Source organism: Nicotiana sylvestris, chromosome 1, assembly GCF_000393655.2.
Source record: "Nicotiana sylvestris chromosome 1, ASM39365v2, whole genome shotgun sequence".
Taxonomy (NCBI): Eukaryota; Viridiplantae; Streptophyta; class Magnoliopsida; order Solanales; family Solanaceae; genus Nicotiana; species Nicotiana sylvestris.
Genome location: NC_091057.1, coordinates 103,831,708 through 103,855,096, shown reverse-complemented (window position 1 = coordinate 103,855,096; position 23,389 = coordinate 103,831,708). Strand labels below are relative to the sequence as shown.

The following is a 23,389-nucleotide window of genomic DNA, read 5'->3' as shown; positions in this document are numbered from 1 at the left end:
AGCATACATTTGACATTTGTTTATGTACCTACAAGCGGTTTTAAACTAACCTGTGAAGCCACTGCTTTGTTGATTGGCATGTACTCTGAATCAAATAAGTTTTTCTGCTTTCTGGAGTATGAGGCTTATTATGCTTGTATATTCCTAAAATTTCCTCTTTCCAGGATGTCCATGAGACTGCAGCTGGGGCTCTCTGGAATCTTGCTTTCAACCCTGGTAATGCTTTCCGTATAGTGGAGGAAGGAGGGGTTCCTGCCCTCGTTCATCTCTGTTCGTCATCTGTCTCAAAAATGGCACGCTTTATGGCTGCATTGGCGTTGTCTTATATGTTTGATGGAAGGTACTTGACAATGTCTTCATCCGTGAAACTATATACTAAACAGCATCCTATGCTACATACGGTATGCTATTTAGTATAGATTTTTTTGAATGATTCTCTTTTTTTTTCCACGAGAGCCGTCTTAGGACGATATTTATTTTCCAGAAGCCATTTATTTCTGGCATTCTTTTCACATCATATTTAGCAATCCAATCTAGCTATAGCTGTTTCAGAGGAGACAATTAACTGGAGCAAGGTCTCTTCGTCTTTTATTATGCTCAACAAGTATGCAGTTTCCATTCTTCCTTAGGTGTCTCATGTCTGAGCTGTTTAAGATTGAGGAGTAGGGCATTGTCATTTGAAGATTTTTACCTGGGAAGCTAGGTTTTGTTTCTTTTTTTTTTTTTTTGGGGGGGGGGGGGGTGTTATGTGCCTATGAATGGCTACTTGTGGATGTAGTAGAGAAAAGAAATCCGTCAGCAGCACATCGTTATCTCATGAAAACTTCTCTGTAGATCTCAGTTGAAGAGAACCAGTTCTCGAGATTCCTTTGGATGTAATTGTGTTGCTTGAATGGGGATATAGTAGCCTGTAGAGGAGTTCAAGGGCTTAGTTAACTTTGACGGTTGTCACCCAAGCGAGTTTGACGACATGTGGGAGATAGAGAAGCTAGCTTTTCTTGTGATAAATCTCACTGGACAAGCTCATGTGACTTTTCTTGTCGACAGTTAACTTCTGGTGCTGTTTATGCCCATCTAAGAATACTCTCATATGGATTGGTTATGATGTATATGTCTTGCTTCACCCAGAATACTTTTGTGGTAGCTTTTTCACACAATTTAGAGGAAAGTAGAAGTTTTGATCTCCAATAATCATGCTCGTCCACTTAAAGTTTACGGATGATTATGATTGAAAAGATCTATTTTGTAGAAATGTGACCAAATAATGGGGCATTCCCACAAAGCAAATTGAAAAATTGTGGATAGAGGTAATAGGTGGTATATTGAAAAGTGAGATAGACATGTTCCTCTGTTGTATATTTTTACCGGTTAACAGAATCGTGGTTCATCTGCTTACTCTGCTGGGTAATGTGAAATCATCCTCCTCTTCATGCTTTTGCTCTTCCGTTTTTTTCTTGGAACGTAAAATCTGATTGAATATTGCATCTACAGTAAAATTTAAGGTAGGTTTCTCAAAACGTGTCATTGTTCCGCATGTGCATCCAATTGTCAGAATCAAAATAAATTTTGTGTAATCTCTGTTTATCAGTGTATTTGTTCAAGCTTTCAGAAATTTTCTTTTTCATGTTCTATAAAACTTTGTGAATAGACAATGGACCTACTCCATGGGAGAGGCTAAACAAAAAAGGAACTCTTGTAATTGGATTTCAAACGGGGAGAGGACATACTGCCAAGAGGATTCAGCTGAAATCTTTAAAATACAACTGCTTCACTAAGGGTGCTTGCAATAGGAAAACAAAGTTGAACAAAGTGATTTGAGATGTTCTCACTTGTCAAAGGGAAAAAGAAATGATTTGAGGCATTCTGGAACGTTGATACATTCTTTCCTTGTGCGTAAAAGTTAAAATGTCATTTCCTCTTTCTGACAGAATGGATGAAGTTGCACTTGTGGGAACTTCTTCAGATAGCACCTCTAAGAGTGTAAACTTAGATGGAGCTCGAAGAATGGCTTTAAAGAACATTGAAGCTTTCATCCTTGCATTTTCTGATCCACAAGCATTTTCAGCTGCTGCTGCATCATCTGCCCCTGCACCATTAACTCAAGTTACAGAATCAGCTCGTATTCATGAAGCAGGTCATCTAAGGTGCAGGTATGTATGTTGCCTCCCCTCACCCTCAACTCTCTCTTTCTCCCTCTCTTTATCCTTTTCTGAATTTTTTTTATCTTATACTTACTGATAAGATGTTTTGTACACATAAGCTCACTTGTCATAAAAATCTCATCGTGTGTGTAATTTACTGCGTCAGCAGTCTGCATCATTCACTCTCTGAAAAAGGTGGCCGTCTCTAGCTCATCGAGAATCCTAGGGCTTAATGCCTGTACATTTCCTGGGGAAGCAACATAGAAAACTTTATTGAGTCAATTTTATGAAATTCAACACATTGCTTCATTTCACCATGTTGTGACGTGGCAAGATCGAAATTTGTGGTGCTTAACTGTTTTAGCAACTCCCCTGGGTCCCAAATATTCTCTCTTGCCTTTTTGAATCTTCATCTTCTTTTCCCTCGTTAATTTTCTTAGCTATCCTTCTGCCTTTTTTTATTAATGATTTCCTTAAACTACCTCTTCAGTGGAGCTGAGATTGGAAGATTTGTTACGATGTTACGAAATTCTTCTTCTATTCTCAAAGCATGTGCTGCATTTGCCCTTCTTCAGGTAAATGATTCTCTTTGAGAGTGACACTGCCATTTTTCTGATATCAGCTTTTATACTTTGAACTGGTAACTTAACTGATCTTGTGTTTACATTTTCCTAGTTCACAATCCCAGGTGGTCGGCATGCACAACATCACGTCCGCTTATTGCAGAATACCGGAGCATCAAGGATTTTGCGTGCTGCTGCAGCAGCAGCCAGTGCCCCTATCGAAGCCAAAATCTTTGCACGGATTGTACTTCGGAACTTGGAGCACCATCATACAGAATCCTCAAACTAAGGCCTGACGAAGACTACTATGATCCTAGGCTTGTGCATTGCGGCCATTGCCATTGGCACTTTACTCAGCAGTAGTGGTAGGTATACTCCTCTCGGTGCCATTGGCACTATGCTTCCAGTTTGTGTTAGCGTTCTGAAACTAATGGTGCTGGCTTTTGGGAAGAGGCAAAGGCTTCTTATTTTTCTACCCAAATGTCTGCCTTCTTGTGAGTTTCTTCTAGTTTTATTTCTTGGGTATATAGGGTGTGATTTTTTCCCCTTCCTTTTTATTAGTTATTTTCGTCATTATTTGTGTCTGTTTAAGCTTTAGGCTTAATAGATCTATTGGCAGGCGTTAGTTTCGAAGTCCAGTTGATTTTTCAGTTTTTGTATTTTAATTTACCCTGGCAGTTTGTTCAATACCTGTACATTATAGATTTGCAGAGACATTAGCATGCTGACTATTTCTGTACAAACACTTCAAAGAATTTCTATGATATAGTAGCTGTGTTTTAAGGTGGTTTGGATGAAAGTTGATGGTGTCTTTCAAGTATGTTAAGTTTTATCCTTTTTGCCCGTATACGTTTTCAAACAGCCTCTCTATCTTCACTAGGTAGGGGTAAGACCTGCATACTCACTATCCTCCGCAGACCCCACCTGTGGGAATATACTGGGTTTGCTGTTGCCCAAATACGTTTATCAAAAATATATTACTGCTAAACAAAGTTTTGCAATGTTAGCTTCAACTTATGAAAGTGAATATCCAAGGGCCACTGAGCTTTTAGAGGCCAAGATAAGTGGTCTAATTCTAAATGGCTAGCATTGGTAAAATGGCCATACAATACTAATAGCTTGTTTGACCAAGCTTTTTTTTTTGGGCCAAAAGTGCTTTATTTGGCTAAAAGCACTTTTGGCCAAAAATTGAGGTGTTTGACCAAGCTTTTGGAAGGAAAAAAAGTGTTTTTGAGGAGAAGCAGAAAAAAGTAACTTCTCTCCAAAAGCATTTTTCTAAGAAGCACTTTTGAGAAAAATACACTTAGAAGCAGTTTTCAAAAGCTTGGCCAAACACTAATTACTGCTTAAAAGTGATTTTCAAATTAATTAGCCAAACATAAATTACTTCTCACCAAAAACACTTTTTAAAAAGTACTTTTGAGAAAAACACTTATCAAAATAAGCTGATTTTAGAAGCTTGGCTAAACGGGCTATAAGTGTATAGTAGTTCATAATTAATTATTCATTGGTGCTGGTTAAGTCTTATTGCAACTCAAACCTAGTATTTTCTTCACTTCTCAACCCAAAACAGGACTTTCAAAGGTACTTTTTAAATTTAAATATGTAATAATGTCTGGAGAATAAAGAAGGAAAATGAAGCTTAAAAAGTACTCTACCTATGACCATTGATTACTTATTTAATTGAGGTGAACTATTCATTGTTCTTTTCCATTTTCAGAAAAATTCCAGTTAGTTTTGTGAAATAGAGTTATATTCATGTATTTTAGCATCATCCATAAAATAAAAAAATTTAAAAGGATTCTTCTTCCATTAGGTTGGTTAATATTTCTAGTTGATCCAAACCATTACTTGCTCAACCAAAAAAAAAAATCTAACCTTTTGAATTCCGATGCACCTGACAATTCTAGGTGGCAAACGGCGGGGTCGGATCGAATATGGTTCGGGTTGAAAACGGGTAATAAAAAATTGGACAAATTATCTGACCCGACTCATATTTAATACGGATAATAAAAAGGGGGTTAACCGGCAGATAATATGAGACCATATTATCCATGACTTCTTGAATACGATCACTTTTGAGAGAATTTCTAGTTTCCCAAACTTGAGGAACCCTCAATTTGATGCTTTATAAATGTAAAAGTTAAACTCATTGGTTATCAATTTAGAAAATGGATAATATGGTTCTTATTCATATTTGACCCATTTTTAAAAAGTTTATTATCCAACCTATTTTTTAATGGATAATATAGGTGAGTAACTGTTTTCTTTAACTATTTTGCCACCACTGAGCAGTGATAAGACCAATGTAAAATCTCGAAATCTGGGATATACTGGAGATGTAGGGGGTCTCACACTTCACTAACATTAAATAATTTACCGTACGTAATTTTATTTTTCCCTTCCCCTACTCCCTTGATTTTTTGAAATAAAAAGGGAAGAAACACTGCAACGAAAACCATAGCCACCAAATAGAGCTGGCTCAGCCCAGCCTAACCAACTTACACGGGCTTTAAATGAGCTCCAAAATTTTTAGTCCAACCCTATGCTGAGTTGGACCGATCCAACGGGCCAAACCTATATTGACAGCTCTACCCGTAAATATAAAAGTATAAAAGAAAGTAAACATGTCCCAGAGTTATGCTTGTCATGGTTGCATTTGCCCATATTGCAAGGTGTCACCATTTTAATTGATCGCCTACCACGTCCATTCATTAGGACTTCTTAAAAAGAGGAGGAGAAATGCAAGGTTAAAACAGCAAGAAAGTTACACCAGTTAAGATTAGAATTTTTGTAGAAAACTGATATGTAGTAAGCTAGCCTTGGCTCTTCTCATACAACTGAGGTGATATCTAATTTGGAGCTAGCAAACACATTTCATGTTGTTATACAATGAATAGTAGAGATAAAAATGACATATACAAGGAAAAAAATCAGGTCGTGGAATGAGCTGAAGGCAAGAGCCTGATCTTGGTTTTTCTTCATTGTTTACCTTTTCCCCTACCAAAATGTCCATGATCTTAAGCTAACTGATTCAACATGAGTATGCAGCTCGAGAATTTCTTCTCCAACACCATTCAATTTATCGTTGAAATTCCGGACAGACGAAGGCCATAGATCAGATGATCTTGATGTAGTCACTGTAGTGGATGCATTATCCACCAAATATGGCAGTATGTTTTTCTTCATTTCACTAGTAGATATTTCAAGATGATTACCAGATACATTCAAGAACTTCACTTTTCCAGCTTCATCCAAAATTTTCAGACCAATCCAATCTTCTGTATAGAGCTTTGTCTACATACATAATCATATAATAATATCAGGAAATATCTTGCAGAAAATCAAGGACATAAAAGGCTCTACTGCTTTTTTAAACAAACACTACTAATTGAATAAGAAAATACAATTGATAACTTCCAACTTATTCAAGATAAAGAAAGGGCAGCCCGTTGCACTAAGCTTCCGCTATGCGCGGGCTCGGGGAAGGGCCGGACCACAAGGGTCTATTATATGCAACTTTACCCTGCATTTCTGTAAGAGGCTGTTTCCACGGCTTGAACCAGTGACCTCCTGGTCACATGACAACAACTTTACCAGTTACGCCAAGGCTCCCCCTTTCAAAAGATGAAAATTTGATTGATTTTACAATCAAGATAAGAAACTCCTAAAAAGATGAAACTTTGATTGATTTTACATCAGGAAAAAAAGTGAAACATCTCTCTCATATTCCTAAAAGGGAGTCAAGTTGACACGTAGAATGTCACATATTAGTACCTCTTTAGCAGGCAAAACAGTGCTCCAGGAACCATCAGGATAATACCCAAACCATGAGGTTTGCTTTGGTACCAAAATTTGATCTTTCTCAAACTGATAAGGATAAAAAGAAGTAAAAGATTATGAGCCTCTTTGATCTTCCAGATTAACACTTTTTGGTGCATGGACAAAATTTAGATGAAGAGTTAAAAGGCGATATCATTGTGTTGCAGATAAGAAGAGAATTCCCTGCTCACCATAATAAGTACTAAATTTTCCAAGCTTGCAAAGCGTTTCTTGAAAGTAGAATTTCCATGTATCTCATTATTAACTACTGGTAAGAACTTACATCCTTTTCTGTAGTCAGCTATGTCCTGGAATGATCAAATAGGATAGAATGATATATTTGAGAGAGCATAAGCTAATAGTGTTTTAGACAATAAACAAGAACTTTTTATGATCACATAACTTACTGTTGGGATTTTAATGTAACCTGCAGGAGCAAGATGTTCCTGCAATTGCATTGATATGAGAATCAACTCCAAAAAAGGAAAGGGGAAAAGAAAAGAACAAAAAAGATGAGAAAATAAAGGGACTGCATAGTAGTAGTATATCAAAGAAAAAATCAGACCTGTACAAAATTGCTGTAAATTGCTAACTTGAGCAAAGAGTCAGCTAGAATGCACAATAAACCTGACTGCTAAAAGAGGAAAGAATAGACACTAGTATTATCTTTCCACCAAAACATAACCAAAGAAGCGGTTAAATATTGTTAGTTCATGGGATCAAAGAGCACATACACCACAGAAAGGAACAGAAGCTATCCCAGCATGAGGACCAGCCAAAGATATAAGATTTTTCACCTGTTACATATATTAGGAGACTATGAGTATTCAAATAATATTAAATATACAAATATACATTGGCAAAGGGAATACCAAAACATAAACCAAATATATATATATATATATATATTGGAGCCATATGGGTGCTCTAGCACCCATTGCTTTTGGTGCGGAATCACTCTTTTATGTAAACAATTAGTATTAAATTAACAAATAATTTTAGTAAGCACCCAGGAACAAAATAAGCAGGTGGGTGCTTTGGTTAGAAAGTGCACTTGAGAGATCTCTAGATGGAACAGTCGCAGAATCGAATCCCTAAAAATATTTTTTCCATTTTGATATTAATAATCCCTTCAGTACTTGTATTCCTCTTTTAATTTTATTTGCTTCATTTTAATTTTTCTTCTTTCTCTTTTTGTTTTCTTCCCCAATATCGTGGCCCATTCGGCTCCAAAAATGAATGGTCTTTTTCATGTTTTTCTTTTCTTTTTAAGTGCCTTTGCTTTTTTTTTTAATTTCTTTCCCCCAAACCCCATCAAACCTAAGCTGACGAAACTCCATCTTTTGCGATTGTAGAAGGAAATTGGTAATATGGTTTAAATTTTTTTGTAATTAATTAAAAATATTCAATTTATGTTCAATCTAAAGATAATAGTTTTGCACTGAAGGTTAATTCTGAAAATAAACGTAAAATAACCAAAAAATGATATTTGTTTGCTTATTGTGTATTTAAAAAATGAAAATCGCAAGGGATAACCGTGAATAAATTAAATCTTTTAACTATAATATTAATTTTAGTATATTTGTTAAATATTTTTACCATCGTGGGATAAGACGTAGTTGTGCACTTATATGTTGTGACCGTAACCAGAGGCTGATCCAGGATTTAAACTCTATGGGTTTAACTGTTAAGGTTTTAAGCGCTGAACCCATTATATATATTTTTAAAGTTATGGGTTCATATCCACTATTTTTGCAATTTTATTGAATGTTTACATATAAAATTTTACTCTACGTAAAAAGTTATGGGTTCAATTGAACCTGTCGGTAGAACACTACATCCGCCTCTGACCGTAACAACTGTAGATAAAGAGGCGGAGCACCCACGACTACAAGATCCTGGATCCGCCACTGTATATATATATATATGTGTGTGTGTGTGTGTGTGTCTTGAATATACGAGTTGTAGTTTCCATCTTTTCATTGGTTTCCTGTGGTGTGTGCGCTTTCCTCTTCTTTTATTTTAAAAAGGTGGGGGGGGGGGGACTCAGGATTTTTACACGACGGGAGCACAATATTCTACTCAACCAGTGACCCCTAAAGGCTTTTAGTGATAAAGGTGCCAAGTGCTTTAAATTAACTATTTCAAGGTATATCTATGTACATATACCAGATGTTTGCCGAAGTTTACGGGGTCCGGTGGCCCCTCGCTATAACATATAAGTCCGCCTCGAGGGGGAGGGGGGGGATTCTGTGGGAAGCTGTATAAAGAAACTTCCATTTTAGTTGATATAATACATGAAATGCTAGATCAAAGATTTTAACTTACAGGAGGTCCATCACTACAGAGCTCAACAAGCCCTCTGCCAACCATGTTTCCCTAATAAAATGAAGAGAGGAGTCACAAAACCAAAAGAAATGGACACAAACAACGCTACCATGAAAAGGGTTCTATAGGATTATCAAAAAAGGAGATCAAATTATGCATGGAAATTCTAAGCACTCTTCATTGAAATACATATAATGCTGTCATTTCCAGCAATCTTATTAATTGAGACAAATGTGCTGCAGTTTTTGGTGAGTCTGAGCATCTGAGTTTCTCAATGTGAAATTGATAGTTTATGTAGAAACAGAAAGAATATTTTTTTATATCATATAAACCTGAGATAGCTAGACTCTTATCAAACTCCAACAGCTTAGTTCCTTCTACAATATTTAGTATCAAAGTTCAAGCTAAAAAGCAGTTGCCTCGAGGCTTTGCAACAAGATTTTGAAAATAGACAGCATAAAAGTTTACATATTTAAGAATTAAGTTCTCAATGCTGAAGACTGACTTGGTCTGCTAAGAGGAAAAGAAGTGAAAATCTATGGGAAGTAAAAGAGGAAAGGTCGACAAGTGCTACTAAGAACCTAACAGAACTTTTTATACATTTAGTTACAATAACAGTGGTCCACTGACCATGTCTAAATGAAATATCATGTTGATGATTGTGGAAACAACAATCTTATCCCGAGTTAATGGAAACTGGTTTTAATTGCAACAAAAATTGTAAGAACTAAAAATGAAATAAAAGGTGAGCATTACAGTTGACTCTTATATATTGTTGATTCAGGACAGGTTCCTTGAGGATTGGAAATGAATATTTCAGGGTGCAGAAGTTCTCTACCTGGGAGAGACCGATTATGTGGTAACCCTCACTAAGCTCATCTATTTCCTTCACCTATAACTTGAAAAAGGAATAATCAGACTGAAACAATTGAAGTTAGATCAGGTAAAAAAACAGTATAAACTACTTGTCTACCTTATCACAGGCAATGTCTACCTACAAAGGAAAAATAAGAAGCATATTAATCATCATTATTTCTTTAATTATCTAAGATGATGAATCAGAGGAGAGCAGAGTCAGGCTGATGAACAGAAGTCACCTGCTTGGTAAAAGGCATAAACCAGGAGTCCCATTCTCCGTTACCTATTTCTCTGTGCAAACAGAAAAAATCCAGATATTACCCTTGGAGTTTATTTAGAGTTAAGTTAAAAATTAAAGGGGAAATCATCATTTATAACAAGTTGATCGTAGAGTATGTTGACTTAGTGATAATGTTAATGCTTACATGCAATATCCTGGAGAGCCAGACCAGTTGCTTAGAAGCTCAGTGAAATAGCTGACTCCTTCATTGCTGCATTTATCTGATATTCCTGATATATAAACATTGCTTATCTCAAGATATTTACACAATGTAGAATCCCATAATTTTGGCCAATAAATAATTGTTGTTCCTATTATATATGCTTTAAGAAGAAAGTGAGGTGACTGCTAGATGTTCCTATGGAAACCGAGGCACAGTGAAGTAATTTGTAATCCATATCAACACAACACCAATAAACCTTTTCTACTCTTGTTGACTCTTCCACGTTTATATGCTCTTCTTAAGTTCAATTATACAAAAGTTTGGATGGTTCATTCAGGCTTTTATATAAAAAGGGAAACAACATTTTCTCAAACTATGGATAGAACAAAATGAAACGTAGCCTTGGCGTAACTGGTAAAGTTGCTGCCAGGGTTCGACACCTCTCGCATAAATGCAGGGTAAGATTGCGTACTAACCCTTGTGGTCCGGACCTTTCCCGGACCCCTCGCATAGCGGGAGCTTAGTGCACCGACCTGCTCTTTTATGTATAGAACAGAAAAATTTCCCCTTCCAAGAGAAGCTGAGAGGCAACTAATCGCTACAAATGAGTACAATACTCAAGCTATATAGTACTATAAATATTCTCCAACACCTTATTTTCAAGATTATTCAACAAAATGAGCAGTCCCACAAAACAACATTACGCATAGGGCAATATAAAAGAAGAGAACTTTGCTTTACCATGAAAGACAACAAAAGGAAGAGAATAAGTATTGATTGACTGAAGGGTCAATATGAGAGTAAATATCAACATGAAGTTCATTGGAAAAGACCCAACAACTTTAATCTTGTTTTAAAAGGGGAATATATATATATATATATATATATATATATATATATATAAATCTTGGATTCACTAGCTTACTAATTGTTCCAAGAACTGACACAAAACTGAAAATAGTGTCAAGAAAAAACGTGGGAAGAGAAGGTTAGATGAAGTAAGAAAACGAAAAAGAAAAAGAAAAGAGTTTGGTAGATCAAAAGTGCGAACTAGTAGGAGAAATAGGATAGAGTCATGGTAGTTGACAATAACTAAATGAAAGACACGTGGCAAAAGGTTATAGGAACGTATTAATTCCAAGTTTTGGACGGGTGTGGCTTCAACTTTGAACTATTTCTACTTTGCCCCCTTGGGTATGAAGTTGGAACACTTAAGCCTCATTAAAATATAATCTTAATCTCCATTGATACAACTTATTAACCGATTGAAAATGGTATTTCAAGCACTTCATTTTAAGAAAAGAACATCATGAGTCCATTGTGGATTATATCCTCACACTTGTAGTTGTCACCTCTTTTATCATGTTTGTTTCCGTTTCTTGTAGAGATTCTATAATTTTTGCTCTTATGAAATTAAAGACTCTAAAAGGAAAAAGAGATTGAAGGAAAAAAACACTCTCTATATTTTTGTAAAAGATCAAACGAACAAGAAATTTGTAGTGGTGATTGCTCCATGAGAGTCCTCCTTAATAATCGTTAGCTATTGCCTCTTAGTAGTGGTGGCAAAATGTATTAAAAGAAAACAGTTATCCACCCATATTATCCATTAAAAAATGAGTTGTATAATAAACTTTTTATAAACGAGTCAAATATGGATAAGAACCATATTATTCTTTTAGAAAATGGATAATCAATGGGTTTAACTTTTATATTTATAAAGATTCAAATTGGGGGTTCCTCAAGTTTGGGAGACTATGAATTCTCCCAAAGTGATCATATTCAAGAAGTCATGGATAATATGAGTTATTCGCCGGTTAATCCGTTTTTTATCTGTTTTAAATATGGGTTGGATCGGATAATTTATCCATTTTTGCATTACTCGTTTCGATCCGACCCATATCCGAGCCGAGCCGCTCGTTTGCCACCACTAGCTATTAGATTTAAATTACAAATAAGTTCAATCCGTGGTGAGATTCTTACTAATAACACAAGAAATATATTAGGATAACCATCATGATTCAAAATAAAAAGTTAAACCTTTTCTTATTCAAATAACATACGAATCAAATCTGAAAGTTAAACAAGTTGAAGGGAGTCATGAGTACATTCTAAAAGCTACGATGTGTTTAAGAAATCAAATTTTGCAAAATAAAAGAGGTGAACTCTACCTCACCATCAACAAAACGAATTCAAACCCTCTTAAGTATACTTGAGTTTTTTTGTTTTTGTTTTTGATTAAACTCTGAACTTCAGTTTGATCCTTTTAAATCAAGAGTAATACTTCAGCTGTTCTGTATTCTATTAATTGTTTATCTTTCAACGTGTTATATTGGATGTATGAACGTGTTTCATATGGGCATATGGGAGTATATTCTCCTTGGTTAGCAAATGTGTTTCCCGGGAAAACATGTTAGTGGTCATATTCTTGTAGGCATAGCATTGAGTTGTCACCCATCATTTGAGCTATTGCATAATAGATGCCAAGAAAGGTGGCCCCTTTTCATTTTGAGGTCTGTTCACATGTCAGGGTGGGCACTATCCTTGTCCTTTTTAACTTGGAAGAGTTTCTTGAATTTACCTTGTGGTATACTACTGTATGTTAATGCGCTATGTGTCACAAACCTAACAACAACAAACTCAATAGTTCCCATCAGTTGGGTTTGGGGAGGGTAAGATGTACGTAACCTTACCCCTACCTTTGGAAGCGCAGAAATGTTTCCGATAGACCCTCGGCTTGAAAATAACGGAAAAAGAAAAGGTAATTGCAACAAGTAGGAATGACATCAAGATGAAATAAGATCGAATCCAAGAATGCAGTCAAACTCTAGGTAGTAATAGCCATCTATGAATAAAAAATATCATACAAACACTAATGCTAGCGAACTGAGTAAGACAAAGAGAAACGCTGGACTATCTACGAACCTTCTAGCCTAATCTTTGACCTCCACACCCTTCTGTCTTGGGCCATGTCCTCAGTCAGCTCCAACGCGCCATGTCCCGCCTAATAACCTCTCTCCAAGACTTCTTAGGCCTACCTCTACCCCTCATGCTACCCTCCGAGGCTAACCGCTCGCACCTTCTATCTGGGAGTGAGGAAATTCTCTTTCCCTCGTAAATTTGTGAACTTTTTTGGATAATGAGACACTCCCTTATATTTGACTGGTAGTGGTAGGAATGGTTTGAAACCAGTTTATCTAATAAGGAGCATGCATTAATTCCTTATTCTAAGTATACATAAAATGTGCATGGTTTATTGATTATCTCCAACTGTTATATGCATGTCAAATGTGATGTTTCTTTGTTACATTTGACTGGTAAGAATGGTTGAAATAACAGTTAAACAAACTTGTATACCAATTGAAAATTTTCATCTCGAAGCTTAAGAATTCGATGTTCCAGGATGGTTTTCAATTAGACGGTCTTCAGATGCTGCGTGTTGGAGGAATATCTTTCTGGAAAGTTTAACTGATGCAAGAGCAACCAATGTAGCAGCAGGTACAAACAGCACGTCTGGAATGGATTTAATAAATTTGAGCTGAGGCACACCTTCACCGGCTCTCTTGGCTGCCATTGATGCAGGTGGTGTTGCCAGCCCAATGATGAGCGAAGTCTGATCTAACCTGTTTAGTTTTATGTTCTTCTCCATGAACTCTAGGACCTTCTTCTTCTTGCCTTCTTCATCGAGTTGCTTCCATTCCTTAAAACACTCCTATATTTGCTAAAGATGCATTAGGAACCAGTTGTTTGTGTGTGTGATAGAGAGAGAGAGAAAGAGAGAAAGAGAGAGAGACAATGACCTCGATTTTGTCACGCGAAGGCACAATCCAGTGCTTACCAGGCAATGCACCATTCACAGTGCTGTGGAAAAAAGAAATTTCAGCGTTACCTAAGGATAATGGTTCTATAGTTTCATTTAGCTAGGAATATCCTAAGAACAAACCAGATGCTGGCAACTAGTCGCACACCCAAATGATATATATTTATAAATAAGGCCAATTGCATCTTCATTTTTCTTTGGTAGTTAAGGCTCGTTGTATCAACATAAGTTTATCAGAGTTTTGGACAAAGAATCTTACACGAACATGTCAAGAATTGCCAGATGGAACCCTTCAAAATCCGTGATATTTTTATCCACGAAAGACTCGTGAAATTTTCCCGTCACCTTACTTATAAGCTGTGTTGGCAATCCTGTAGAGTTGAATAGTTATGGTTTACAAATGTCATTGCCTTCTGAACATAAAATGTACAAACGACAGCTATGCTCAAAGAAACTTAACTTTTAATGAGGGGAAACCCAGAAAATACGAGGTGATGAATAAAGATGATTAGCAAAAGTTAAGTTTTAAAAGAGAGTGAAGATGATTGACCTTTTCCCATGAAGCTCATGATTAGACCCATCTTTGCCAATATGAACAAATAGATTCAATGAAAGTATATAAAGAAAGAGAAAGAAAGACTAGGAATGGCTTGTTGTCTGTCTAGGTGATGTGTACAAGCAAAGAATCCAGTAACTACTTTCCATTGGTTTGCTATATCTGATTCCTGACTTTCATCAAGATTTAGCTTGGAGTTAAGCAGGAATCTATACGATGGGCTCTCACATGATGCTCTAAATTTTGCCATACAACAGTAATCCCAAAAGAACCATATCTTGTGCCAGGGACAATTCTGATTCCTAACCAACAACATTAAAATTTCAAACTTTCATCATGTGGGAGATCATGGCGTAGATTCTTGACTTCAATCAAGCTTTAGCTTAAACAGGAATCTACACAACAGACTCCCGCATGACGCTCTGCCTTTATCATGCAACAGTAATTCCAAAAGAACCATACTTGTGCAGCGGACATTTCTGATTCCAAACCAACACTGACATTCAAGTACCTGTTTTCTCTTGATCTTCAGTCTGAGGCTCTTCTTATGGTTCACAACTTTAGTTTATAAATTACACTCTTAACAAAGAATCAATTCAATACATTAGTACCGCACCGTTTTCGGGAAGGCAAGGGTGTTTATCATGTCTCCTTATAGGTTGTGGTCTTTGTGCCCATCTTGATTGACATTGTCGTCCATGTTATTCGTTAACCTCAAGGCTGACATCTGAGATATGAGGGGAAACACCAGTATATACAAGCTGTGAAACACATGTAGTATTGGCAAGATAGTCGTCATTCAAAATTCAGCCAATCCAATATCATTACTATAAGGTGTATCCTGACCTCTCATGTACAGCCGCAAATGCTCCAATAGAAGACGTATTTCCTCACATTGTGGATGTATCTTATCTCCAGCTAAAAATTCCCAAACCATACCATTAACTTCAATTGTACTGCAACCTGCCTCTTTTTTTGCCCCTTCTCTCCTCATCCACCCCTTAATGTCTTCAACATCACTCCACCTTTTGTCGGTGGCATACAAGTTCCTCAACATAATGTAGATTCCATCATTCCACGGTTCCATCTCAATTGCCTTTTTCTTGACCTTCTCAGCCCTTGTAACATCTTTGGCATAACCACACGCAAATAGAAAGGAACTCAATATTATTCCATTTACCTCATAAGGCATGGTTTCGATCAAGTTTTCGGCTTCCTCCAAACACCCTGACCTCCCCAAGAGATCAACCAGACAACCATAGTGCTCAATTTGCGGAGTAAGCCCATAATTCTCCATTGCCATAAACCATTTCTTGCCTTCCTCCACCAATCCACCATGGTTACAAGCTGACAAAACACCAAGCATAGTAATCTCATTTGGCTTGTATCCTTTACTCTTCATCTCCTCAAACACCCCCAAAGCTTCTTTAGCAGATCCATTGACCGCCAATCCATTAATTAAAGCATTCCAACTTGATGTCTCTTTTACTTTTACCTCATCAAAAAATTCCCTGGCTTTTGCAATTTCCCCACACTTGCTATACATATCAACTAAGGCAGTGCAAACATTTGAAGATCTATCCAATTTCTTCCTCTTCACATACTGGTGAACCCAGTTACCCAGATCTAAGGCACCCAAATCAGCAATAGCTGGTAGCACACTAACAACAGTAACATCATCCGGCTCCAATGTCGTCCTCATCTGCAAATCGTGAAACAATTTCAAAGCCTCTTGCGGCTGTTTGTTTTGACAGTATCCACCAATCATTGCATTCCAAGAGAACAAATTCCTCACCGGCATTGCATCAAATAACACCCTGGCTTCATTTACGTTACCATTACTGCAGTACCCGTCGATCATACTAGTCCAAGAAATCACATTTCTCTCTGGCATTGCCTCAAACAATGTATTTGCTGACACCATATCTGCTTTCTTCACGTAAGCATCAATCATCACATTGAATGCAGCTACATCTTTCTCAGGTATTGCATCAAAAAGTCCTTCAGCAATACCAATACAACCACACTTCAAATAACCGCCAATTAAAGCTGTCCACGAGACTGAACTTCTCTCAAGCATTTCATCGAATAACTTCCTAGCAAAACCCATTTCACCAAGCTTCGCATACATATCAACCAAGGAGGTCGCTACAAACAAATTCAACACAAACCCACATTTCAACACATGATTATGAACTTCCAAGCCTTCCCACAACACTAATCTTGCACCACAACACTTGGAAAGGCTAGAAAACGTGTAGTTGTCCGGTTCAAAACTAGTATGTCTTAGTAAATCTCTATACAGAAGTGTTGATTCGGCGAATTGGCCAACTCCCATGTGGGACTTTATCATGGTGTTACTGAGAAAAGTGTCGTCCTTTTGGGGACTTGTGTCGAACACGCGGCGTCCATGGCTGATTCCAGCTACTGGGTCGCTGACGGAGAAGCTGGAAATGAGCTTGGTGAGGAGATTGACGTTACTATCAACGGCGTTTCGAAGCATTACCGCGTGAATACGGAGAAGGGTGGCTTTGGAGTTCCTTTGTTGGAGCAAAGCATGGCATTTTCTCTCTATTGTGCTCCATAGCCACTGGGTGTTTCTGTTATTCATTGATTGGGTTCTGGGAGTTACATTGTAGTCCTGGATAGTCAATTGTGTAGGACTTTGGATGTAATTTCGCGCTATTTTATAACGGCAATTATGCTTTATGGCATCCATCTATAAGGTCCTAGATAGTATGTGATTTTTAATTTATAACTTTGCTTAGCAAAGCTTAAACATATATAAAAAAAAAAAAGGCGAAATGGCTTCTTGACCATCTAAACTTGCACCGGATTTGAAAGCCGATATATGAACTTTCGATTTTTCCATTTTAACACTTCAACTCAACCGATTACTTATAAGTGAACACTTTTGACCTTTGACTATGCTTATGTGGCAGCAACACAACTGACGTGGTCAAAGTGCGTGTTAATCACGCAGAAAAAGAGCGTCACTCGAATTACTAAACTGAAAAGTATTAAAGCTGAATAAGAAAAAGGAAAAGTAAATGAAAGACAAATAAAAAAAAATAATAAGTCCTGAAACCTAAATCCCTCCCCGTAATCCCTTTCTTATCTTCTTCCTTACCCCCCCCCTCAATTTCTTTCTCGCCATAGTTTCTTCCCGGTCCCCCACCCCCACCTCCTTTCTCTTCGTTGCGACTTTGAACAATCCCTTGGCCAGGCTTCATTTCTCCACAAGCTAATTATTTTAGCGTTGGTAGCGTTGGTTAGTCTATCTCATTTTCTTAGTTTGACGACAGGTATGGTGGTGACAGCGTTTCCGGCGATCTTCTTTGGCCGGTTGTGACTACAATATTACTGGAAATTTTCAGGGGTAGGAAGTAATAGGTGCTCAAGGAGGTCTGTTAATTTTTATTTTGACGAGTGCCACCAAGATGCCATTTTTTTCGATAAAAACCTTGTCGGAATGGTTTTGATATTTTTTTAGAAGATCTAATGGCTTATTTGGACTAATTTCTAGATTGAGTTTTGGTTAAGATATATACTAGGATATGAATTGTTCATATTTGAATATTTACCAGTGAAAATAGTGGTTGGGGAAGGGAACGTTTTGCAGGAGCTATGGTGAAGAAGAAAGAAAAGAGAACAAAAATTAAAAAAATTGATAAATTAATTTTAAAAGGGATGGGACCCAGATTTTACAAATGTCAAACAATAAATGGTCTTAGTATCTGACGTGGTATTCACTTCAGGCAATTGAGATACACGCTCTGAGGGAGGGGTTTATTATAACTATTTTTATCGAGTTGGGGTGCTAAAATGGAAAAACCGAAAGTTCATATATCGGCTTTCAAATCGGGTGCAAGTTTAGGTGGCCAAGAAGCCATTTCGCCAAAAAAAAGAACATTTAAAAATACTGTCTCACATAATCCATACCAACTCATTGACCACTAGATCACACTCTTCAATACCAACTCATTAATCCCGAGATCACACCTTTCAGTACCAGTGATAGATTCAATTTTACCAGTAAAATTGGTTAAAATCAATTTTTCCAATACTCACCCCCCACCCCACCCCCGAAAAGGGGAAAAAAAAAAAGAAGCCACCACCACAAAAGGTAGTTTTTTTTTTTTTTTTTGGTTAAAAAAAAAAAAGGAAGCGAAAAAGTATGAAATGTATACAAAGCGACATGATAAAATTCAGGAACAGCAGCATCATATACGAAATAACAATGACAGCAAAAGGCCCATAATCATATCGATGCCTTGGACTAGTTCCGGGAGGTTGACAATATTTTAGTAAATGCATTTCATCAGGAACAAACACTCAACTCACATCCAAATGCTCCATGATTTCAAAGTGTATCTGGAGTTCAGGGAGCCTATTACCAAAATATAATCTTTCACGTATATACAATTTCCCCATATTCTTCTGAGTTGCTCCTCTGAGCAGCCGAAAAAACTCATCCTTCTCCTTCCGGATCCAAATCCTGCGGCCATCACACCACTGTCTAGGAGTTCCATGAAGGAAAAACCGAATTCCAGGGGCTCCTTGCACGAGGCGCTCAGAAATTTTATCAATGACATCTTGGTTGGTTACATATGCTCCCTGTGTGTTTAGACCAACATCTACGTAATGGAATTCAGCTATGCTATTTAAGAAGCTATCCTTAGAATTTGGAATGATCTGATCTTGTTGCAGGGAGGCAAATCCTCCATTTGTCACATTCTTATTTGCTAACGATACATCTTCAGTGAACTGGACTGGTGCAAAACCAAGCTCAGTAACCAGCTGGTTGAGTACAGTACCACCCTTACTAAATCCAAGTAGTATTGTTCTTGGTGTACTTGAAGTTGATGTAGAAACTTCAGCTTGATAGGGCTCTTTTTGCTTCCCTAAAATGACATTTTTTGCCTGCCAAGGCAGTAGAGTAAATTGTTTAACAACTGGAAATATGCAAAACCATTGCATGTGATGTAAAAATGTGCAAGAAGAAGTACTAATCGCCCTCTTTAAAGAGGCAATATATCACTTTCATTCCTAATATTCTGCATATGGACAAGCCAAACAAGGTCAAAATAAAGAAATGCATAAATGGAACAAGAATATTCACAAGCCACCAGAGAAGCAAGTTATAGCCTTAATGTAAGCTGTATAAAAAGAATAGCAAAAAGCAATTGGTGATTCATCACTTTTTCTTGCGAGAATTAACAGAATCAATATACTCTGTATAAATGGAAAAGTACTTTCTCCTATGTTTCTGTAAGAGGGATTCAATGGACCATACGACCTCCACAACCATCTCTGTCTTCCCACGAACATGTTTAGTGCGAGTTCCAGCCTAAAGAGCTCAAAAGACTTATTCTTACACTAGATGGTTGCACTAAATGGTCAAAACCTTCACTTTGGTCCGGGGTTTATTTAGGTTTTCGATTGAAAATTAGAGTAATATTTACCTAAAATACAGAGCCAAGATGGACATACATGTCACTACAAGAAACTGCAAGAGGAGGGCATCTCAGGCCAAAAAGACTTAAAATCACATTCCAAAACTCCAACGAGGATCATCACCTTAAGTTTTCTCTTTCAATACTGACTTAACAAAAAAAGTGGTACATTGTGATTACTGAAAGCAAGTCAAGTACTTGGAGCAATAGATAATTACCTCTTTCAGGCAATTCCACAAAAGCAAGACAGTGGTGGAAGAAGCAGGGAACCGCTCTGCATCATAAGATTTGGGCTCTCCATATTCATTGACAGAAGGGATAAAGTCCTTATAAACTGCAAAAGGCCCATTAAAAACTGGTGACTCAACAACCCAAGCATTGATAGAATTCCCAAATTTTGAAACCAAGATTTCAGCTATTTTTTGCAGGTCTGATAGCCTCTCAATCACTTGATTTCCTGTCCCTTCAACCTTATCTCCGTTGAAAAAAATGGCATTTGCAACAGGTACCTATCTCTCATACAAAATACAAGGCAATAAGAGCTGATGATTCCATTAAAACCAATAAAGCAAGCAACTTTACTGCTACACAAATTAAAATGTCCATCCCTTCAATACAGTATATCAAAATTTCCTTTTTCAGTGTCTACGTAACTCCACCTATAAACGACCCCAACTAATTTGGAATTGAAACGTAACTGAATGGATACATATAAACGACCCCAACTTATTTGGAATTGAGGCGCAATTGATTATGAATTCATCCAAATAGCTACATTGTTAAAATGTCATTTCTTTAAATAAAAAAGAACAGAAGAGTATTTGATTGGGAGGTGGGGTGTTTGATTTATTAAACTTTCTGCAGGGTCTAGGGTTTGTAAGAACTTACAGAGAGTGATTTAGTAGAAGCGGAAAGGCAAAGAGAAGCTGCAACTCGATAATATGTGCTGCTATCAGCGTACAAGGGCACCTTCAAGATTCCTGTCCAACGATCCATGGGAAAAACCCGAGCTAAAACTTTTAGCTCATGCTAATCGATTGAATTGCTAACGGGGAATTCGTTAATATTGGCAAAGGAATCTGAATCTGCAGCTTTCAGCGTTGGTCTGGTCGAGAACCCTCGAGTTTGGTTCGAGGAAGATTCGACTAATGGCAGTAAAATCTAGGAACGGGGTGGGACTAAATGTGACGAAATAAAACTTACAGGTTGTCTTTGAACAATTTACTACATTAATTTGCATTCCAATTGTTTTTCTTAATTACTACTCCCTCCGTGGCTAAATTTGAAGTTGAAGAGCCAAACAAGTTTTTCTTTAACTGTTTTTTTTTTATTATATATTTTAAATTATTAACTATTGTGACTTATAGTACTTTTCACATAATTTTTAAATATGTAAATTTTATTTAAAAAACTTAAGATTCAACATCCGAATTCACGTTCAAAATCAATAAGCGAAATTCGAAGGAACAAAGAGTACTATACTACATTAGATTAATATTACTTGTCCTTTAAGATTTTTGCATACCTCTTAAAATAAACTATTTCATAACTTTAATTATTAGAGTTTTTCTTTAAATTATTTTTTTTCTCACCCTTAATCGGGGATGGGATTTCTCCACTATTTTAATGTCCAATAATTCTCAATTGTCACTTAGATGATGTAGGCCATGTGTGCAGTTAAATTTCAAAGACTTGAATTTACTTTCAGTGTTTTAGTATTTTTCTATTTGCTTTATTAATTAGATACGTTTTTACTTTCTTTATTTCTTAAATAAAAATGGCAGGACATTTAGCCCCTCTTTTCACTTCGGTCCAAGTCCACCCCACCCCTAGAACCATGTTACCTTCTTTTTCTCCTTCGTCCACCTTTGTCTTTACATTTTTAGCATATTGTATTTGTTGCTGCCGCATCATAACCAAGCATATTATTTTTCAAACCCAAATTAAATTGTAAATCTTAAGTTTATGAAAATTCGCTCAATGTATAAATAAGGTGGGTTTTCTCTGAAAACTCCCTTGAATTTTCTTATACTAAGTGAATGAACAGAAAATGGGTAATTCAACAAAAAGGAGCAAATCGGACTTTGGGTACAATATAATGTATTTATAGCTACGAAATCTCAGCTACAACTCTAAATTCCGTGGCTAGTACCTAACAATAGCCACAAAAATTAGAGTTGCGTGACTTTTTACAAATTCGTAAAATTTCTTAGCCACAAAAATTAAATTGACAAAGCTAATTCCTCCTTTTTGCTATGATTGCTAATTATTATGGCAACAATTAGCTATAAATTTATTGCTACGGTATAATTTCGTAGTTAATCATAAGTTTTTGCCACGCATTAAAAGTTATTGTAGCAATAATAATCTTTTAGCTATAATAATTTTTTGAAACAAACTATTGTAGCTAAAATAAATATTTTTGCTTCTAGTTATAAAATATCGTGGCAATAGTTGATTTAAAAGCTACGATTATTTGACATGAAGACATGATATAGCCACAGATCTTTTAATATGATAAAATTTCGTAGCTAATCATTAGTTTTTGCTACATGCTAAAACTTACTGTAGCAAAATTAATTTTTAGTCACAATAAATTATTTCAAAATAAAATATTGTATCTGAATAAATAATTTAGCTTTAAGTTCTAAATAAACTGTTGCTATATTTGGCTTAACAATTATTTGTCATGAATGAGATAAACCACAGATTTATCACTATGACAAAAATTCATAGCTATTTATAAGTTTTACCAAGAATTGAAACCTATTGTTGCAATAATAATATTTTACGACTATTAAATTAGTTGAAACACAATCCTGTAGTTAATGGATAATTTTCCTTCAAGTTAGAAAGAAATTCCAAATAGTTGGCTTAATAGTTACAATTTTTTATCAAGAAAAAAATGAATAATGATTGATTCAAAATATCAATAAACTTTTATAGTTGACTATAATTATATATCGCACATTTGAGGTCATCTCCTATTGCTTTTTTTGAGCCGAGGGTCTCCTGGAAACAGTCTCCCTACCCTTCGGGGTAGGGGTAAGGTTTGCGTACATATTACCCTCCCCAGACCCCACTTGTGGGATTATACTGGGTCGTTGTTGTTGTTGTTACACATTTGAGGTCACCACTATAAGGTCAAATGTTTTTAAAAATGAATACTTTTGCTTCGAGTATGAAATTCATGACAAGACTTGGTCTAGAAATATTCGGTTATGAAAAATTAATTTCATAGACAAATAAGATAATATATATGTAAAAATTTTAAGAAATTAATTAAATTACAAATACCAAAAATTAAAATGCAAAAAATATCTTCAATCTTAAAATTGAAATTAACAAAGATTAAAATGGATGAAAAATAATCTTCTGTCTTAAAAAATTGAAACTAAACAGTAT

The 23,389-nt window shown here is 36.3% G+C and overlaps 5 protein-coding genes across 7 annotated transcripts in view; 1 reads left to right on the top strand and 4 right to left on the bottom strand.

The window, feature by feature from the left end:
• Window positions 1–3,503, top strand: part of LOC104243583 (protein ARABIDILLO 1) — a 33,221-nt gene extending 29,718 nt beyond the window's left edge. The window contains exons 9-12 of the mRNA XM_070166395.1: window positions 165–340; window positions 1,929–2,150; window positions 2,632–2,716; window positions 2,817–3,503. Of these exons, the coding sequence (XP_070022496.1) occupies window positions 165–340; window positions 1,929–2,150; window positions 2,632–2,716; window positions 2,817–2,993 (660 nt within the window). The 3' untranslated portion in view covers window positions 2,994–3,503. The remainder of the gene's footprint in view (window positions 1–164; window positions 341–1,928; window positions 2,151–2,631; window positions 2,717–2,816) is intronic.
• A 1,951-nt stretch (window positions 3,504–5,454) lies between these two features.
• Window positions 5,455–11,151, bottom strand: LOC104243577 (uncharacterized). 3 transcript variants are annotated; one of them, XM_009798786.2, is made up of 12 exons: window positions 10,897–11,151; window positions 10,138–10,222; window positions 9,952–10,003; window positions 9,828–9,848; window positions 9,693–9,746; window positions 8,855–8,905; window positions 7,261–7,323; window positions 7,092–7,160; window positions 6,934–6,972; window positions 6,718–6,834; window positions 6,482–6,574; window positions 5,455–6,001 (listed from the first exon to the last, which is right to left on the bottom strand). In XM_009798786.2, the coding sequence occupies exons 1-12, from the start codon at window positions 10,976–10,978 to the stop codon at window positions 5,705–5,707; spliced, it is 1,023 nt and encodes a 340-aa protein (XP_009797088.1). In that variant the 5' UTR covers window positions 10,979–11,151; the 3' UTR covers window positions 5,455–5,704. The 3 variants fall into 3 exon arrangements, with proteins under 3 accessions (XP_009797088.1, XP_009797089.1, XP_009797091.1); XM_009798787.2 differs by having other exon boundaries at window positions 7,092–7,157; window positions 10,897–11,033; XM_009798789.2 differs by lacking the exon at window positions 10,897–11,151 and adding an exon at window positions 10,632–10,844.
• A 2,235-nt stretch (window positions 11,152–13,386) lies between these two features.
• On the bottom strand, window positions 13,387–14,831 carry LOC104243578 (uncharacterized). The gene is made up of 4 exons (XM_009798790.2): window positions 14,523–14,831; window positions 14,232–14,343; window positions 13,953–14,013; window positions 13,387–13,864 (listed from the first exon to the last, which is right to left on the bottom strand). The coding sequence occupies exons 1-4, from the start codon at window positions 14,551–14,553 to the stop codon at window positions 13,535–13,537; spliced, it is 534 nt and encodes a 177-aa protein (XP_009797092.1). The 5' UTR covers window positions 14,554–14,831; the 3' UTR covers window positions 13,387–13,534.
• A 399-nt stretch (window positions 14,832–15,230) lies between these two features.
• On the bottom strand, window positions 15,231–17,244 carry LOC104243579 (pentatricopeptide repeat-containing protein At2g44880). Its single transcript, XM_009798791.2, has one exon. The coding sequence runs from the start codon at window positions 17,137–17,139 to the stop codon at window positions 15,328–15,330; it is 1,812 nt and encodes a 603-aa protein (XP_009797093.2). The 5' UTR covers window positions 17,140–17,244; the 3' UTR covers window positions 15,231–15,327.
• Window positions 17,245–18,692: 1,448 nt separating this feature from the next.
• LOC104243580 (uncharacterized) lies at window positions 18,693–21,137 on the bottom strand. The gene is made up of 3 exons (XM_009798792.2): window positions 20,873–21,137; window positions 20,203–20,493; window positions 18,693–19,451 (listed from the first exon to the last, which is right to left on the bottom strand). Exons 1-3 carry the CDS (start codon window positions 20,978–20,980, stop codon window positions 18,864–18,866), a joined length of 987 nt encoding a protein of 328 aa, XP_009797094.1. The 5' UTR covers window positions 20,981–21,137; the 3' UTR covers window positions 18,693–18,863.
• Window positions 21,138–23,389: the final 2,252 nt, after the last annotated feature.

Bases quoted from the DNA above. Each gene is read 5' to 3' on its own strand.
- LOC104243580 (XM_009798792.2), bottom strand. From the start codon at position 20,980: ATGGATCGTTGGACAGGAATCTTGAAGGTGCCCTTGTACGCTGATAGC. The intron at 20,494-20,872 runs GTAAGTTCTTAC...TATGAGAGATAG, and splicing joins CTTCTACTAAATCACTCTCT to GTACCTGTTGCAAATGCCAT. The intron at 19,452-20,202 runs GTAATTATCTAT...CTGCCTTGGCAG, and splicing joins TGTGGAATTGCCTGAAAGAG to GCAAAAAATGTCATTTTAGG.
- LOC104243579 (XM_009798791.2), bottom strand. From the start codon at position 17,139: ATGAATAACAGAAACACCCAGTGGCTATGGAGCACAATAGAGAGAAAA.
- LOC104243578 (XM_009798790.2), bottom strand. From the start codon at position 14,553: ATGGGTCTAATCATGAGCTTCATGGGAAAAG. The intron at 14,014-14,231 runs GTAAGATTCTTT...TTTTTTCCACAG, and splicing joins GCAATTCTTGACATGTTCGT to CACTGTGAATGGTGCATTGC. The intron at 13,865-13,952 runs GTCATTGTCTCT...TAGCAAATATAG, and splicing joins CTTCGCGTGACAAAATCGAG to GAGTGTTTTAAGGAATGGAA.
- LOC104243577 (XM_009798786.2), bottom strand. From the start codon at position 10,978: ATGAACTTCATGTTGATATTTACTCTCATATTGACCCTTCAGTCAATC. The intron at 9,849-9,951 runs GTGACTTCTGTT...TTTCCTTTGTAG, and splicing joins TTATGCCTTTTACCAAGCAG to GTAGACATTGCCTGTGATAA. The intron at 9,747-9,827 runs GTAGACAAGTAG...TTCAAGTTATAG, and splicing joins TAGACATTGCCTGTGATAAG to GTGAAGGAAATAGATGAGCT.